This window comes from Dendrobium catenatum, unplaced genomic scaffold, assembly GCF_001605985.2.
Source record: "Dendrobium catenatum unplaced genomic scaffold, ASM160598v2 fragScaff_scaffold_1347, whole genome shotgun sequence".
Taxonomy (NCBI): domain Eukaryota; kingdom Viridiplantae; phylum Streptophyta; class Magnoliopsida; order Asparagales; family Orchidaceae; genus Dendrobium; species Dendrobium catenatum.
In genome coordinates, this window is record NW_021319809.1 from 406493 (window position 1) to 424458 (window position 17966).

At 35.9% G+C, this 17966-nt stretch overlaps 1 protein-coding gene across 5 annotated transcripts in view; it reads left to right on the forward strand.

Annotated features, from left to right (window-relative positions):
- The window catches only part of LOC110097078 (WD repeat protein iqw1), an 82227-nt gene that overhangs the window by 53038 nt on the left and 11223 nt on the right, over positions 1–17966 (forward strand). For all 5 annotated transcript variants that reach the window (XM_020823304.2, XM_020823305.2, XM_020823306.2 and 2 more), the window contains 6 exons: positions 484–620; positions 703–873; positions 944–1054; positions 1189–1300; positions 3278–3618; positions 7078–7168. In XM_020823304.2, the coding sequence (XP_020678963.1) occupies positions 484–620; positions 703–873; positions 944–1054; positions 1189–1300; positions 3278–3618; positions 7078–7168 (963 nt within the window). The remainder of the gene's footprint in view (positions 1–483; positions 621–702; positions 874–943; positions 1055–1188; positions 1301–3277; positions 3619–7077; positions 7169–17966) is intronic.

A 17966-nucleotide genomic window follows, 5' to 3' on the forward strand; every position in this document is an offset into this window, starting at 1 on the left:
CCTCATTCTGAATGCTTTTTTAACTTTAAAGTAACTATTCTCTATTATTTACACATTTATCTCTTATTTTGATAACCCCTCTATAGCATTATTTGCAGATAATATCATTTCAAATATTTTATTTGATTTTAAATATATATATATATAAGTTTCTCATTATATGCATTAATAATTACACAAACTTGCGCTTCATTTAAATAGTTATAGGCTTACATGAACATTCAACTTGTTATCTCTATGGAAACATGAACAGGTGATACTCTGTGTTCTTTGTAGAAGAACTTGTAATTTTATTGAAGCTCTGCTCATTTGATTCACAAATGAGCCGAGCTCAAGCTTGATATCAAGCTGAAGGCCTGTTGCTAGTGAAGATTGAACTAGATTGACAGCCTTATGTAGTCACCGCCAAGATGTTCTCCTTCTGAAAGAAAAGCGTTTTTTGCTGTCATCATCTATTTAATTCTATACTGTGACAAATCCTAGGTGATCAGGATACCATGAGGTACTTTGTTAATGATGTTTCAAAGCTGCTATCAATCAACAGCTGTAGAGAAACCGGTCTACTGCCACTTAAAACAAGTTCAAGCCAATTCACTGGAAGTAAACGCCATTTGGGAAGGGTAGGAAGTTTGATTTTTCAATTTATGCTAGTTCCTTTAGTCTCGAATGCAAATGTTGATAGTGAGTGAGGAATTTGTTTAGCTTGAAATGTGCAAGATGTTGGTGCAAGAAGCCGCAAAAACTTTAGAAGAAGGATCAAATGTCTTTCATGGAATTGAGATGTGCAATGAAGTGCTTCATGGCAAAGGTCCTGATGTTGGCCCTGCAATGAGGCATGAATGCTTGTGCATTCGAGCAGCTTTGCTTCTTAAGGTTCGTAATGGTCTTTTTAGTCTATAAAACTTATTGCTTAACTATATTAAGTCTGACGTTTCAATCCCAGAGAAAATGGAAAAATGATGTTCATATGGCTATAAGAGATTGTAACAATGCTCGAAGCATTAATCCAACATCATTTAGAGCATATTACTACATGTCAAAAGCACTTATGCAGGTATGTTTTTCGTCTAGGATGTCAGTAGCCTGTATTTAAACCTTACGGCTTCCACCTGTTTATTTAAAGGTCCTGCAGTTTATTTATCTAATTGTCCTTGCTTTCTGTTGAATAACTATGATTGGTGTAAGCAGTTACGGAAACACAAAGAAGCCTTAGATTATGCTTTGGCTGCACGTGAATTAGATCCAACAAACTCTGAGGCTGCAGAAAAGGTGGTAAACATAATGGATCATATTGCTGCAGGTTTGTTTCTCCTGTCTTATGCTATGATATTTTAATGCGAAAAGTTTACTTTTTTATTTTATTTTCTTCTTTGTACTTCACTCTTTACATGATTTGTTCAATTTTTTCTTTTTCCTGTTGATTTGAATCATATTCTCAATACTTGATGTCACAAATCGTTTTGTTTAGTTCATTCAAGTTTTTGGGGATTTGCAAATATAACCTTAAATAGTTGGGATTAGGTTAATGAAAATGATGATTCTTGGGCTATATTTTTTGGTATTAGGTTATTTAAATGATATAATTCAATTTTGAATTGTTTGTTCTTTTGAAAGAGGTCACAACTTTTACCTTGTCATTCTATTGTCTCTTGCTTTGTGCACTTGTAATAAGCAATATCTTCAAAGCACTAAGTGCTCTGTGATGAGCAAGTGTTTTTTTTTTTGCTTCAATGTGTGAAGTGCAAAGCAAAGTGAAACTTTTACGAATTAGAGTGTTTATGAGTTGTATATCCTATATGCATATATTTTGAGCATCAATTGTTATTTAATTAATTAAACTTAAAACCATATTAGGTAATAATTAAGAGAAAATGAGAGAGAGATAGTAATTGATAATAATAGCAATAAAGGATATGCATATAATAATTAATAATAATAAATAAATAAATAATAACATTTTTATGTATATATTATATGTATTAAAAAAGAAAAATGTAAATATATTAAAAAATTTCTACTTAAAAAAAAATTTAGTTTTAATGGTGCAGCACCTTCCAACCCAATGTTGGGTGACTAGATGAAAGAAGAAGTAATTGGGCTCTAGTGCCCCCCAAAATTGAAAAAAAAAAAAGATATTTTCTTTGAAAATCCTTTAACCCCCTCTTCAATTTTCTTCTTCTGGCTTCTACTTTCCACTCTTTGTAACAACTGCTAGCGAAATTTCCCCCTCCAAATTTTTTTTGTTGTCTTCCTCTCCTTTACTCACTGTTCTGCCCATTCACTCATAAAAATCTCATGAGGACAAGTAGAAAATTGAGAGGGAGACTTTAAGCACCACATGTGCAACGAATTCACATCATTTTTATGCAACGGGGAGGAGACTTTTGGTTATATTTTAGGTGATTTTGTGCTCAAAATACCTTTTACAAATGCCCCTTGGGGCATTTATTTTTGTGGTCAGATGAGCAGCATCTTTCTGCTCATCAATCATTGATTGACAGTAAATAGTGATGGTATGTGATATTTTATGGCGAATTTGGCAGCAAGCAAACATATCAGTATTGGGCTGGCTTAAAAGAAAAACAGGTGAACCAAAATGATTTGATAAAAAATGTTCAAAAAGGATTTGGAAAATTCATTAAAAATGTTCAAACCAGATATGACGCAAGGCACAGGCTTGATAAGAAATTTCTTCATGAAAAAATTGAAGGGCAAGTAGTTTGCTCAGATGGTGAAGATGAAATCCCCTTTTTTTCTATTATATTGATAATCTTCTACATGTATGAATCATCTTTTTATTTTTATTTTTTATGTTTCTCCACATCCTTAACTTTTATTAGTTTTCAAATTACTTGTTTAGCATATGTTTGAATTTGATAGTAACTGTGGTTGCTGTTTGACAAATTCAAAATATTTACCTTTCTAAAAGCTTTTGTTTAGAAGTTCAATCAAACATTAAGCTGATGGAGGTTAAACATATTATTTGGAATGTGATTGAACAAGCTTAAAAAATACTTTAATTATAGTCAAACATGGTATGACCATAGTCGATCAGTTATAGACCAGGGCAGAGAATATCTTTCGTCTGACAGTTTTTGCTTTTTACTCTAGTCTATATGTTTTTCACGTTTATTTTATACCTTCAGGTTATCCATTTGTAAATTTTATCTCTTTTTTTTTTGGCCTTAGACCTCTGTTAAATTAGTGTAGGTGACACATTAAATTGTTCTTACATTTGATTTAAATAATTTTACATTTCATGTTTACTATGAGACAGCTGAAGAAAAAAGGAATAGAGAGGATTGTGAGGATTCAACTAGGGGAAAGGTGTGCCGTGGAAGATTGAGATCGTTGAGTGATGTACTCCTCCGGACGGGATTCAATAGTGAGGATTCTTTGGATGGTCATGAGCTTGAGAGGGTTGATTCTGACTATGAAGATGAAATGGAAGTGGACTTTGAAACTTCAATATCTGGGGATGAAGGCTCTGACAATGAACCAAACTTTTTCCGTGGAAGTTTAAATTTGAGATTTCACAAAAGAGATTATTTAAAAAGAGACAACACTGTAGCCAATGGTTCACTTGGTCTATCAGCTCAACATGAGGCCTCTTATGAGGTTTGTTCTCTTTTCCAGAACTTTCCTGTAGGATTTTTTTTTTGTTCAGGTGACATTAAATTTTAAATGAACTAGGGTGAGAAATATTTCATCAATTCAACATATTTCTATGTCAAGAATTTGGGCCTTTTTTAATGTTAAGTGAAATTTCATCCTTCATTTAAAACTCTCATCACATTTTGTTGCAGATATTGGCACTATAAATTGTATTTTTACTTAGGTCTATGGTGAGATTAAACTTGTTCCATATCCAATTATGAAAGTTCAGCTAATACCATTATCATTATCAGCTTAATCTCAACTATTTGTATTCGGCTTTATGAATCCTCATTCTTCATTTATTTTTTGTTTAGGGTTATATGAGTGTTAGCCTATTCTTCATAAATCGTTTTGACTAACTTTTATCAATGTTGCATTAGGCTTTATCCATTTTCTTTTTTAATCATTTGACATTAATTTTAACTTCTTGCATAATGGGTGCCTTTTAAATGCTTTTTTGCACATGTCCAAAACACCAATCTCATTTCATTAGATATTGCTCAAACTGTTCCTCTTATATAATCATTTCTTAATTTACCCTTCCTAATTTTACAACACATACATCCTAATATTTTCATTTATGCTATTCTTCGATATGAAATATTTAGAACTAGATATTTGTATCTATGTAATATTACCACCCTAATTGCGGATTTATAAAATTAACCTAAGTCTTCTTGATATACTCTTTTCACATAAAACTCTTGAGATACTTCTTTATTTTAACCCCACGTCCTTTGTTATTAAAGTTATATATTCATCTATATCTGCATTCTTCTATATAATAGATCTATGATACTTAAATCTTTCACACATTGCTTTATCTTATTATAATTTTGATTGATAATTGTTCATATTACATACATAAAAGTTGGATATCATGTACTCAATTTTTGTCATACTAATTCTTATTTTTTTTATTTTTTTAATATTTTCTCTATTGTTTTACTATTTTTTTGCTTATTTAGTTGATATTAAATATATACCAAACATATATACCAAAATATATATCAAGTATTAAAGTTTTATCTTCTACAAAAAAATTAAATATTAAAGTTGGATATCACTGATTAGAATTGTGTTTTCTATTATATATATTAGGAGAGGGAGGTTTGTGCAACACCCACCAACCTAGATAAGTTGGGTTCGTGGTTTCTTTCATTTTTCTCGTTTTCTTTTCTTCCTTTTGTTTCTTCCTTCCCCTTTCCACTCTCACTTAGCCGCCGGATTCCACCACACCTGAATCCCTTTCCCCTACCTCCTAACCCCACGGCCAAAACCCCCAACCCGAGTCCCCATACCGCCGGCTCCAGCCATCTAGCCGCCAGCTCCCACTCCCCCTTTCCCATTAAGTTTCATTGCCTAATCGGGATTGGATATTTTGGGACAGATTTCTGAATTCAAATTTGTTCAATTTGCAATTTAAAATCTTTCCTAAAATACCAAATCTATTTTAGGAAAGTTCCTAAATTAAACCTATTTGAATTGGGTTTAATTTAAACTTTCCCTCTTTACTAAACCCAATTAGGAAGCCCTCAATTCCTCCCACTAATTGCTCCCCCTCTCCTTAATACCCCCCCCTGCTTGGATTAGGAATTATTTCCTAAACCTCCAACTTTGCTCTAGGAAACTATTCAAATTCCCTTGATCTTTGCTGGCCGAATTTTCCTAAGCCTCAATTTGCTAATTTATTTCCTAAACTCAAGTAGTTAACTTAGGAATTCCTAAATCCCCTCTCCCATCCCCTTGCACCGCCGGCCCCCTCTCTCTTTCCAAACCGCCTCCCTCTCTCTCCAATCATTTCTCTCCCTCTATTTTATTTCAAGTGATTTGATGCCTTGAGTTCTCTCTTTCCAATTCCCCACTCCAATTCCAAAATCTGAATTTCTCTCAGATTTTTGGAGCAAAACCTGAACTTGTTTTCAGATTTTTGGAAAAGAGACTTGGAGTTTGTTTCCTCTCCCTTTGCAAGAGAAACTTCTTTCTCTTGGCCACCAATCGAGAGGAGCATCAACTGCTAAGAAGATTCTACCTTCAATCATCTATGAATGACGGATCCGGAGACTGAGTATGGAATAACTTGGGACGACGACGGCTTCACCAACATCCTACGATCAACTTTCTTCGACGTGAATCCGAAGATTGACCACACCGTTGAAGACTACTTGAAGGGGATCCTAGATACTTTGGTGGAAGCTATCGACAAACACTTCGAAGACATCGAGTGGAGGATCTCCACTACCCCTTGACAAAAGGTCTCTCTCCCGACTTGCATCTTATCCCTTTTAGTCTAACTCCTCTTGATTTGATTGCAGTCCCGACGCACTCCTCCGCATTGCTCTTGCTTAAGCTTAGTAATCGTAGGATTTGAGTGCACCTCTATGTTCTCTAACTCTCATTATTAGATTAGGGATTAATTTGAAAGCTACTACTATTCGCTGTGTTGTTTTCTATTTCTTTTGGAAGTTTTCAAAGCTCTCACCATGTGATTTAGCCTAAGCGGATAACCACTAATTGTTTTGACGCATTGTTTGAATTCGCTAGTAGTTTTGTTCTAGAATTATTCTAATCATAAATTGTGCAAATCCATATGAGTTAAAGAGCATCTCATTTTCGTAGTCCTGCATCATATATATATATATATATATGAATTCTTTTAAAGAATATCCATAACTAATATAAAATGTTATGGATTCCATGTTGATAATTCATGAAAGCCCATTATAATTGAAAACTGTTTTTACAACTTCTAATGTTAGTCGGTGCTCAGTCATACAATAACTTAATACATTTGACACACGGTTTTGCATTAATGCACTCAAAATTTGTTCTTGTGGTACCTGAGCTTCTATGTTCTCAAGATCGCTTAATATCATTTGAATATCTTTTCTATACTTTGTATATTTTTTCATTAATTGCTTTGATGCAAAATTTGCTTTATAGTTGATCTACTTGGCATGAAATCAAATTTGTTTTCCAAAATGGATGCAATTTCTTAAGCTTATGTTCTATTACTCTCTCTCTCTCTCTCTCATAGTTTTCATTGTATGGCCTACAAGTTTGATTTCTCTATAGTTAGCAAAATCTTGAACATCTCCTTTTATTTTTAAATATTGATATTAAAATTTTTCTTTACCAATTAATATAAAACTTCATTTGATATTCTGCTATAAAATTATATGAAAATCTGATCTGGTGACATCTTAGTGTTGCCTCTGAGATTAATAGCTACAGGTTTGAATGCAGGCTAGAGGGCTTCTTGTGTAACATGCTTCTGTATATATGTATTTTGTATTTCTATTGTTGTTTTTCTTTTATAATGTTTTCCATTTTTCATTATATCATTGTTATCAAATTCATTATTATTAGCCTATTTTCCAACTACTATTTATCATGGTATACTTATTTTAAAATGTGCAGCCTGAAGCTGCTATTGATATGAAACAAAGATATGTTGGCCACTGTAACGTTGGTACAGACATAAAACAAGCCAGTTTTCTCGGACAGCAAGGTGCACCTTGTACAAGCTTTTATTTTATTTTATTTTGTTTTCACTTAACAAACGTGTCTTAGAATATTATCTGTTAACTAAAAAGATATGAGCTGTACTTATGTTTTGTACTTGTGTATGAGGGTTTGTGCTGCAGGGTCCACAAAAAAATAGTGAAAATCATATGGAAATAGGAAAAAAAAAAAAACCCTTATACCATATGAATTCTCAAACTTTTGATGTCAAATTCTCAAGACAACGGATTCCTCAAGGCAAGAAAACTAGGAAGCGAATCCTTTCGACATTAAAACAAAAAAAAAAAGAATCTAAATTCGGTCATAACTGATAAAGGGCCTTAAAAATATGTGATTGGGTTTGCATCTACTCATTTATTGTGTGGGTTTACTCTTGTTGGTCATATCATGTTATTGACACTACGTTATTCACCTCAAGGTGGGAATAACTCTCTTCTAGAGAATTATTGTGGTGGAATCCTTCAGAATGACAAGGACCCATAATGCATTCCATTAGAAGAATCATGGAATCTCTTGTATAGAGAAGATATCCCCATCTTGTTTGATTATTTATAGCATTTCTATATCCTGTTAGAAGCATTGATGAAAAAGAAATAAAAAATAAACTTCACCTTTAGAAACTTCACAAGTGGTTTGATGGTGTTGATTCAATATTAGTGTTGCATCATTAAAATGATGACGAATACTAATATTAACAAATGCACTAGATTCTTGTTGAAAACTGCAAGTAGGATTTATGGCTCATTAAAAAGAGTATGCTTTGTGGCCTTGGTATGTAGAGACAAATATGATTAGTGCTTATCATGTTTTTACATCAGTTAATTCATCTGAAGAATTTGGATAGAGATTTTGATTGACCTTATTCATAACGCAAGAATGTTTATCTACTAGATTTTTAGATTTATCGTTGTCACCTTGATTTTTGCATTTATGCGCTATGTTAATCTGTTTCACATGTTTTGACAATCTTTCATAGTTAGCTCTTAACTTGAATGCAAAAGCAATCAAGGTTGATGTATGCAATGAAACCAACATGATAATTCTATATAAAATGTAGAATTAAGTATTGGTTTCAAATTTCTACATGGAAGAATTTAGACACAAGAAAATAAATTTAGCACAAAATAGAGCTGGAAATATTTTTTATTAGATCCTCATTAAATTATTTGTCAATTAAATACAATCTAGGATTTTATCAACTTAGAAAAAAAATCATTCGAACCAAATCACACTCTTAAATTGATAATAAGTTAATTATTAGGCAATATTTCTAATAGCAAGGAACCATGCATGTAATTAGACTTGCTAGTTAACAACAATAACAACAATAATCTTTTATCCCTCTCACTCCGTGGGATTAGTTATATAAATAATTTCTCTTCGTTGTGTCCTATTAAGAGTCAAATTCTCATTTCAATCTAATAAAAAAAGGTCTTTTTTAATACTTTATGACCAAGTATTTTTAGATTTTCTTTCATCTTTCTTAACATAGGCCGGATATAATACATCTACAGATCTACTCTTCTAACAGGGTCATTGAAAGGTTGACGTTTTTTATGTCCCAAACCATCCGAGCCACTGGAGCTACTCCAACCTTTTCACGTAAATACTCGTTTTGAATACTGTCTCTAAGTGTAAAGCCACTCATCCACCTAAGCATCCTCATCTTTGCAAATCATCATCCTATAAAGTTTTCCCTAAGTTTTAGGGGTAGTTCTCTATCACACAATAGGCCTGATGCATTCCTCCATTTCAATCATTCAATTTGAATTATACTAATAATATCCCAATCTATTTCAATTGCTTTGGACAATAGACCCGAGATATTTAAAATGTGTGCTCTTTTTAGTAAATTGATCACTCAATGGCACAATCCCATTGCTATATCTATTACTACTAAAATTAAGCTTCATAGTTTTAAGATTTACTCAAACGAAGCTTTCCAATGCCTAGACAGGGCATGAGAGGATCCAAGATTGAGTTTGTGATTCCAAGAACTCGGTGCCTTTCGGAAAACAGCAAGAAAATTCAATATACGTCTTTTTACAATAAGGGAAATAAGCAGCAATTGAAAACAATGGCAAAACAGAACTTGATAGGGGCCTCTTGAAATTCAGTTTGGCCTTTCTTGAGTATGGTTTGGATGTCTGGTAGTAGTGAAGAAGCCTTAAAACTGTAAAAATATTCAGAGAAGAAGAAGCAATAGTGACGCACATATTTTTACTATTCCCTGCTCTGTTTAATACATCACATAAGGTATAAGTAGAAATGTAAAGGGAAAAAATGGTTAAGAATGGACGGGCAGATCATATATGCAGATATCTGCAGATATCCACTGGACCGGAGGGCTGGAATTGCAGAGGTTGTTGTATAGCAGGGTATAGTAGAGCAGGACCACTTATCACTATTATGCCAAATGGTGGTATAGCATATATCTGTTAACACCTCCCCTCAAGTTGGCAGTGCATCTTGAATTGTTAATTTGTTCCTGAGTTGTGGAAAACGAGTGATTGGAAGTGTTTTAGTGAAGATAACGACTAGTAGGTGCTGAGATAAGATATGGTGAACTGAAATTTGGTGATCTTTAATACAATCCCGTATGAAGTGATAGTCGACCTTTATATATTTGGTACGGGCATGAAAAATGGGATTATTGGCTAATACACTATCAGAGGTGTTGTCGCAGTATACTTGAGTAGGGGTGGTGATGGAGAGTTGAAATTCATTGAGTAATTGACGTAACCACATAATGTCCACTTGCAACGGCATCTAAAGCACGATATTCCGCCTCTATAGATGATCGGGCGACTGTGGGTTGTTTCTTAACGAACCAGGATAATAAGTTGTTGCCAAGGAGTGCACATAAACTAGTGATTGATCTGCGATCTACTAGATTAGCAGCACAATCAAAATCAACATAAGCATGAAGTTCAAGTGCTAATTTTGTAATGGGTAGAGCATAATTGATGGTGCCATTCAAATATCTTAGCACTCTTTTCAGATGTTGGAAATGTCTTTGTTGCGGTTTGTGCATGTGTTGTCACTAGAAATATACTGCAAAAGCAATATCTGGTCTTGTAATTGTAACATATTGAAGTGAGCCAATAAATTATCTATTAAATTCAAGTTGCTGGAATGGTTTAGTGCTGTCGGCAGGAGCTGGCAATTTGGACAGAATAGGGCTTTGGATTGGTTTACACGACTGCATTCCAGATTTGTTAAGCACATCAAAGATATATTGAGATTGGCAAAAAAACAGACTTGAGGGTTGGTGTGTAATCTGAATGCTAGGGAAGAGTGGCACAAGACCCAGATTACACATATGGAATTTAGATCACAAATGCTGGAGAAGCTTATCTATATGAGTTTGGTTGTTTCCCGTAAGAAGAACATCATCAACATACACTAGTAAATATAAGGAGATAAGTCCTTGTTGGAAGATGAGTGATTAAGGGTTGGCCTTGCTTGCAATAAAGTTGTATTGTAGCAATTGAGTGGAGAATGCGGTGAACCATTGCTGAGGACCAAGGTGACTGTTTGAGGCCGTAGATGGATTTATGCAGTTGACACACATGAGTTGGATGCGGAGAGTCTTGAAAACCTGGAGGTTGTTTCATGTATACCCCTTCATCAAGTGTACCATGCAAGAAGGCATTGGAGACATCCAAATGCTAAATTGGCCATAAAAAATTAGTTGCAACAATTAACAAGAGTCGAATGGTAGGAAATTTGGCAACCGAATTGAAAGTGTCATTATAGTCCATGCCAAATTCCTATTTAAAGCCTTGTGCCACAAGTCGATCTTTGTGACGAGAAATTGACCCATCTGAATTAAACTTAGTTTTGTATAACCATTTGCGACCAAAGGAAGTTTTGGTCAGTGCTACTTGGAATTAAAGACCAGGTGTCTTGTTGCTGTAAGGCCTAAAATTCTGCAGATATGGCATTTGACATCGTAGTGTGCTGATTAGCTTCAGAAAACGCTGTTGGCGAAAGTGAAATACTTTATGATGTAAGTCAAGAATTTGCTTTGGTTTAAGATGCCCACTTTGTAACCGAGTGAGCATAGGATGGTGAATGGGTTTGATTGATGAAACAACAAGAGTGGAATGAATGGTAATGTCTGGGGTAGGTGGAGTTGTGGAAGTGGTGTGAATCTTTATAGATTGTTTAGGTGGAATGAGACACGGAGAAAGCATTGTAGTAGAGGGAGAAGTTGTTGGGTTAGGAGAAAGAGCAGAAGCTAGCACTAGTGTGAGTGGAGGGATTGAGATGAATTTGATGGGGTAGAAGGTAAAGTGTATTGTTTGAAAGGAAATATTGATTCAAAAAATTTGACATGCCTTGAGGCATATATTCGACGAGAGGTAGGATCAAGGCATTTAAAGCCTTTTGATTCAGTTGTCTATCCCAAGAAAGCACAAGGGAGAGAGCATGGCTCAAATTTGTGGCGATGTATTGGGGGAATCCACGGATAGCATAAGCAACCAAACACACGCATGTGCTCATAAGAAGGTTGTTGGTGATATAATCGTTGATATGTGGATACATTAGATGTGGTTTTGGAAGGGAGATGGTTGATGAGATATGCCGTTGCTTGAAGTGTGTCAACTTAGAAGTGTTGAGGGCTATTTGCCTTAAATAAAAGTGAGCGCATTGTTTCAAGTGACGGTGCACTCTTTCAGCTATACCATTTTGTTGAGGTGTATATGGACAAGTAAGGAAGTGCAAAATTCCGGATGCATTCAAACATTGTTGGAAATTATGGCTGACAAACTCACCACCTCTATCAAATTGAAGCATCTTATTTGATGTGTGAAACTGATTTTCCACCAACTTTTTAAATTGTAAGAAAGTAGACAACACATCTGATTTAAGCTTTAAGAAAAATATCTAACAAAACCTAGTGAAATCATCAACGAAAAGAAGATAATATTTATAATTTTGATTGGAAATAGATGGGGAAGATCCCCATAAACATCGGTGTGTAAAAGTTCTATACATTTAATAGTTTTAGGAGAAGCTAAGGTAAAGGGAAGGCGATGACTTTTTGATGTAGAACGGGAGAAAGCTTTGCTAGGGACAAATCTCCCCTCCGAATTTTGAGAACCAATTCAGTTTTTTTTTTGTTTCCCAAAACCTGAGAGAATTCAGATTCTGGGAAGGGGATGGGGAAGAAGTTCCAAAACCCTTTCAAAAATCTGAAATATGACTTCAGATTTTTATTCAGTGCTTGGGAGAGCAAGGTTTGGAGGGGTAACAGATGGTTTCACGTTGTGGTGGAGAACGACTGAAAGGGAGGCGTTGGAAGCAAGGGAGGTGGCTGCGGTTTTGGAGAGGGATAATAAGGTTCTGATTTGTTTCCAAGCAAGGATTTTCTTCAGGTTTTCTTATTCAAAACCTGAGAGATATTCCAGCAGGTAATAAACAGAGGAAGGGAGACGGGTGGGAGAGAGAGGGGGGCTGGCGGGAATGAGAAGGAGTGAGTTCTTATTTCCTAAATCCAACCTTTAGTATTAGGAAATACTTTAAAGCCAAGATATGAATGAAAATTCCAGCCAGGTAAGGGTTACAGAAATTGTAATTATTTCCAAAGGAAGGATTTAGAATTAAGAAACAATTTAAAGGAAATTGCTGGGCTATTGAAGAGGGGGCCGGGGGCAGTTTCATGGGGGATTGGGATTTAATGCATTCAATTTGGGGTTGCTTGATTTGGGTTTAGAATTTAGGAAAGAAATAATTAAGATTTCGAATTTCAAAATACATGATTTTGAATTTGAAATCAGCCCAAAATATGTCAAATTCAAAGAAGTTTTAATAAGGAAACTTTCCAAAAATAGCTTTCATAAATTAGGAAAGATTTTGAATTTCAAAATGCATGATTTTGAATTTGAAATCAGCCCAAAATATGTCCACCCAAATTAGGCAAGGATTTCAATGGGATGAGGAGGTGTCATCCCAATTAAATCATCAACCCAATTAGGAATTTCAAGGTGACGGAGAAGTGGGGATGAGGCCGGCGGCTAAGGAGCCATGGCCGGCGGTTTGGAGGATTTTCTGGTGAGGTGGCCGGCGGCTTATGGTGGAAATGGAGACGACGATGGTGGACGTAGGTAGAGGATGACGACGACGTCTAGGAAATAAGAAAGAACAAAACACAAACAAAAGATCAAAGGTAAGAACCGCGAGCCTTGGACTCTTCCGAAGACAGACGGGTGATGCTTTGCCCTTCTCCAAGAGACTTCAATTCACGAGCCCGAACCCATCCTGCAGCGGGTAAAAACTCTGATTCCTCCCATCGAAATCTCACTATCGTCCTCTCAAAAGAACACAAGTGTTGAACACAAATTTTAATATCAATAATCCATCCTCCATTACAATAGCTTAAGGCCATATATATAGGCCACAACATAAGAAAACTTAAAATAAAAAATTGTCCCTTGGGCCACAACACTCACATAAACTAACCTAGGGGTAAAACAGGAAATACATCAAATAAGAACTAAAATTCAGAAAAATAACTCATAATTGAAGATTTAAATTATAGCCGTCGATTTACGACGCCTCCTGTGATAGATGCGCCAAATCTTCGTACCGATGTCCGCATCATTCTCCTCAGGTGGGAGAATATTCTACTCCGTCGAGTTAGCATCACAACTGCTCATGTACAACTCTGGATTGTTATTTGGAAACATAGTTTCTTCATCCAAAATGGACAATAAACCCAATGGCCTTTTTGCAAAGATTTTCAAACAACCTCGGTTGCCCACAAGGTCCACTTGCTTGTTGTACTTTAGCTCGCCAATTTCCTTAATCATAGTCAAGGGATCACCTTCCAAACTGTTGCACTTCTTTTCGCCTGCAAGAACTTGTTCACTCTCATAGATGGATTCACTAGCAATAGGAGCAATAGTGAGTTCTATGAATGTCACTTCCAGAGCTTCATCAACATTCTACGTTATAGGAGTTTTAACTGGGTCAGAAGAAGCCTTTACTTCTGTAGAAGTTGTAATTGAATCAACCAAATCTCTCTCTGCATTATTGGCAGTCACGCAGTTCTCCTTGTCAACCAATTCATCATCTTCTTTATGTTCTTCCTTGATCACCTTATATTTCTCTTTGTTTTGCACAGTGAGTGGGAAATTGAAAGCTTCATTGGCCTCCATCCATTTGTCCACTCTATCCACTATCTCTCTGTCTCTTAGTGCCTTTTTTCTATCCTTTGATGAAGGGGATCTTGAAGGTGTGTAAAGCGGTAGGTCAGTCCTACCTCGCTCTAGGTCATCGAATCGTTCGATTGTTTGACGGTGGAGGTCGGCTAAGTCCGCTTGATTCTCCTTGAGATGTTGACTAATGGCGCCCAGTTGACCTACCAACCAGTCTAAAGTCCTTCCAAGTTGATCCGAATCCATATTTTGTACCAAACTGATGTAGAACGGGTATAGGCCACAACATAAGAAAACTCAAAATACAAAATTGCCCATTGGGCCACAACACTCACATAAACCAACCTAGGGGTAAAACATGAAATACATCAAATAAGAACTAAAATTCAAAAATAACTCATAAAAGAAGATTTAAATAATAGCCGTCGATTTACGACGCCTCCTGTGATAGATGTGTCAAATCTTCGTACCGATGTCCGCATCACTTTTGGCTCTAGAGCAAGAATCACAGTGGGTTGGATTGGATTGTTGTTGGTTGAATTGAAGTGTGTTGGATAACAACTTCAGAACGACAGTTGACGGATGACCAAGTCTATTGTGCCAACTTGAGAAGCTGACATATGAGCTGAAGAATGTAGCAGGTGAAGGGGGAGTTTGCTGGAATTTGGGAATTGCAGGGAGTTTAACGGGATAGAGCCCATATAGGTTGGGCCCTCATAGTAGGATCTTATGCGTCTTGGAGTCCTTGATAATGAAACCATTTTTTGTCAAACACAATGTAACAAGCATTGTCACGAAGAAGACGATGAATTGAAAGAAGTTTATGAGTAAGATGAGGAACATGAATAATTTGAGGTAAGCGAAGCTTACGAGATGATGTGGGTAGAATGCACTTGTAAGACGACAACTCACAAGTGCATGTTGGCAATGGCAATCAGCTTAACCCGAGTGAGCGGTGGGAAGCTGATTGCCATTGCCAACATGCACTTGTGAGTTGTCGGAGTAATGCTTGAGAGATTGAAGTTGGTAAGCATAAGATGTGAGATGAGTGGTGGCTCCCAAGTACAAGAACATGTCAACCGTGGGTACTTCTCGTGCCACAAACGCTTGAGGAGCAGGTTAGTATGAGAGATTGAACCTGTGGCAGGACGAGGCCGTTTTGCCACAAATTTGAAAGACTACTAAACTGAACTGGTGTTTGCTTCCACAAGATGTAATAGGAAAGGAAAATCCACCGCTTGAAGATCGACCTCGAGTGGAACCTCGGAAGCGACCATGAAAAGCCACAAGAGCATATGAAGAGTCCGATGGAGTAGCTGTGATGTATTTGACCTAAGTTTCTTTAGAAATGTTAACTTCCTCGCTACATAGCAATGCCTAGAAATCGTCTAAAATGGTGGGATGTAGTTTGGTTCGAATGGCAATTTTGAAGGTGTTGTAGGTAGGGGGAGCCCATTAAGCGTATATAGGATGATGTCTTCGGGATCTATGTGAGAGCCAATAGCATTGATTATGTCGACCAATTGCTCGATTTCAAAGAGGTATTGGAACATTGTTTAATTCCACATCTTCAGCTGATGTAATTCTTTCTTTAGCTGGAGAATACGAGACTTGTTGGTAGCTTGAAGACATTGTTTCAGGGTGAGCCAAATTTCAGTGCACGACTCCAGATTTAGGACATATGGGAGTAGAGAGCGAGGAACAATGGAAAATAGAGTTGCAGCAATATTTTGATCGATAAGCTACTAGGTTTGATAGGCTGTATTGATCTCAATGGAGTTATCAGGAAGAGGAAATTGTTTGGGAGGTTTGGGAATGGATCCATCAAGATATGTGGTAAACCCATTTGCTCCAAGTAGCTTGTAGACATGTGATCGCCATACTGGGTAGTTTGTGGTGGTCAGCTGCACATTGAGAACATATTTGATATTGCACATCAGAAACTTGAGTTGTGAAGGTATATAAATGTCTGTCGAGGGCAGGGACAGTTGAATGATAGCCTCAGATGATGCTTCTGTGCTTTCCATGGGAACAGAGACGAAGGATAAAAGGTAAAAAAATTCAGAACCTGAATTGCTCTGATACGATGAAGAAACCTTAAACATGTAAAAATATTAAGAGAAGAAGAAGCAATAGTGATGCAAATATTTTTACTATTCCCTGCTCTGTTTAATACATCACATAAGGTATAAGTAAAAATGTAAAGGGAACAAGTGGTTAAGAATGGACGGTGCAGATCATATGCACAGATATCCACTGGACCGGAGTGCAGGAATTGCAGAGGTTGTTGTATAGCAGCGTATAGTGGAGCAGGACCACTTATCACTATTATACCAAATGGTGGTAAAGCATAAAGAATATATCTGTCAACAAGTAGAACACAATTTTCCTTTTGGGGGAGGCTAGACAAAAAATAAAACAGTTTTCTTTTCTAGATTGACTACACCGTTTTGTGTAATTCTGCATGTAGAGGATCACGCCCTAGCTTTTGGCCCTGCTGATGGCCTTTAAACTAGAACACAGAATATAGGCTCTAGATAGTGCTGGTAGCCCGGATTGAAATGGCTAGCAGCGGTGTTTTGTTTTGTACATCAAGACAATTGGCTGAAAGAAAATGAAGCATTTTTGGGTATGATGATGGTTTAATCCCTGATTCCACTACACTCCCTTTTCTTCCTCTCCTCTGAAGATTTAGGGGAAATCCATCCTAAGGAAAAGGAATTCCCTCTCCTCTCTCAGGTCTAACTTGAAAAATGACTAAACAAAGCCCTTTCTCTCAAGAGAGAAAGAGGTACAAAAGAGGGCAACAAATTAGTACTTTACCCTTAATAAGAAAAAAAAGAAAATAAGGATATAAAACAAAATAAAAAAATAAAAGGAAAAGAAAACATCTAACAACTAAGAAGGTTTAAAAGCTAACTAGCATAAAGGCTTGTGAGCTGAGCTCAGCCTAGGCTATTCTTGCATGGAGAGATGAGAGAAGAGAGAAAGATGTGGTTGCGAGAGAGAGAGACTGTATGTGCGTGCTAATAGTGGCTGAAGAATGCAAAGGGAGCGGGATAGTTGTGTCCGAAATGAGGGGACTTAAGGTATGGTATTGCCAGCATTGTAGCTTGGGTACTATAGTAATTCGAAATTATGTTTTTTTGGTAAGTGTTTTATTTGATTTAGAATTTTGATGGATGGATGGATGGAACTAAGCAAAGGAATTAGTGCACCCTTAGCTTTAGATTTGTATGGAAAATTCTCTTCGAAATTTACTTTTAACAACTCATTTTTATTTTTATATATCCGAATGGTTTATTTTAAATATTTTTAGGATATTTTTATAATAGAAAATTTTAATCAATTAATTTTTCTGATGGTATATATTTTATTTTTTCCCTTTTAATGTAAGAATAATTCTTTAATTTTTTTGATTTATTTTTTTTTTAAATAATTTTATTTTGATTTTATATGATTTCTATTTTGATTATATATCCATGCAAATTCTTTCTCCTTGATGTACAACAAATATTGTCCAATTCAAGGGCAGACGGGCTTGATCAAATCATCTTGACAATTTGAGCATGATGGTGCAAACCGTTTTGTGAGACAAAGCCCAATTCAAAAAAATTA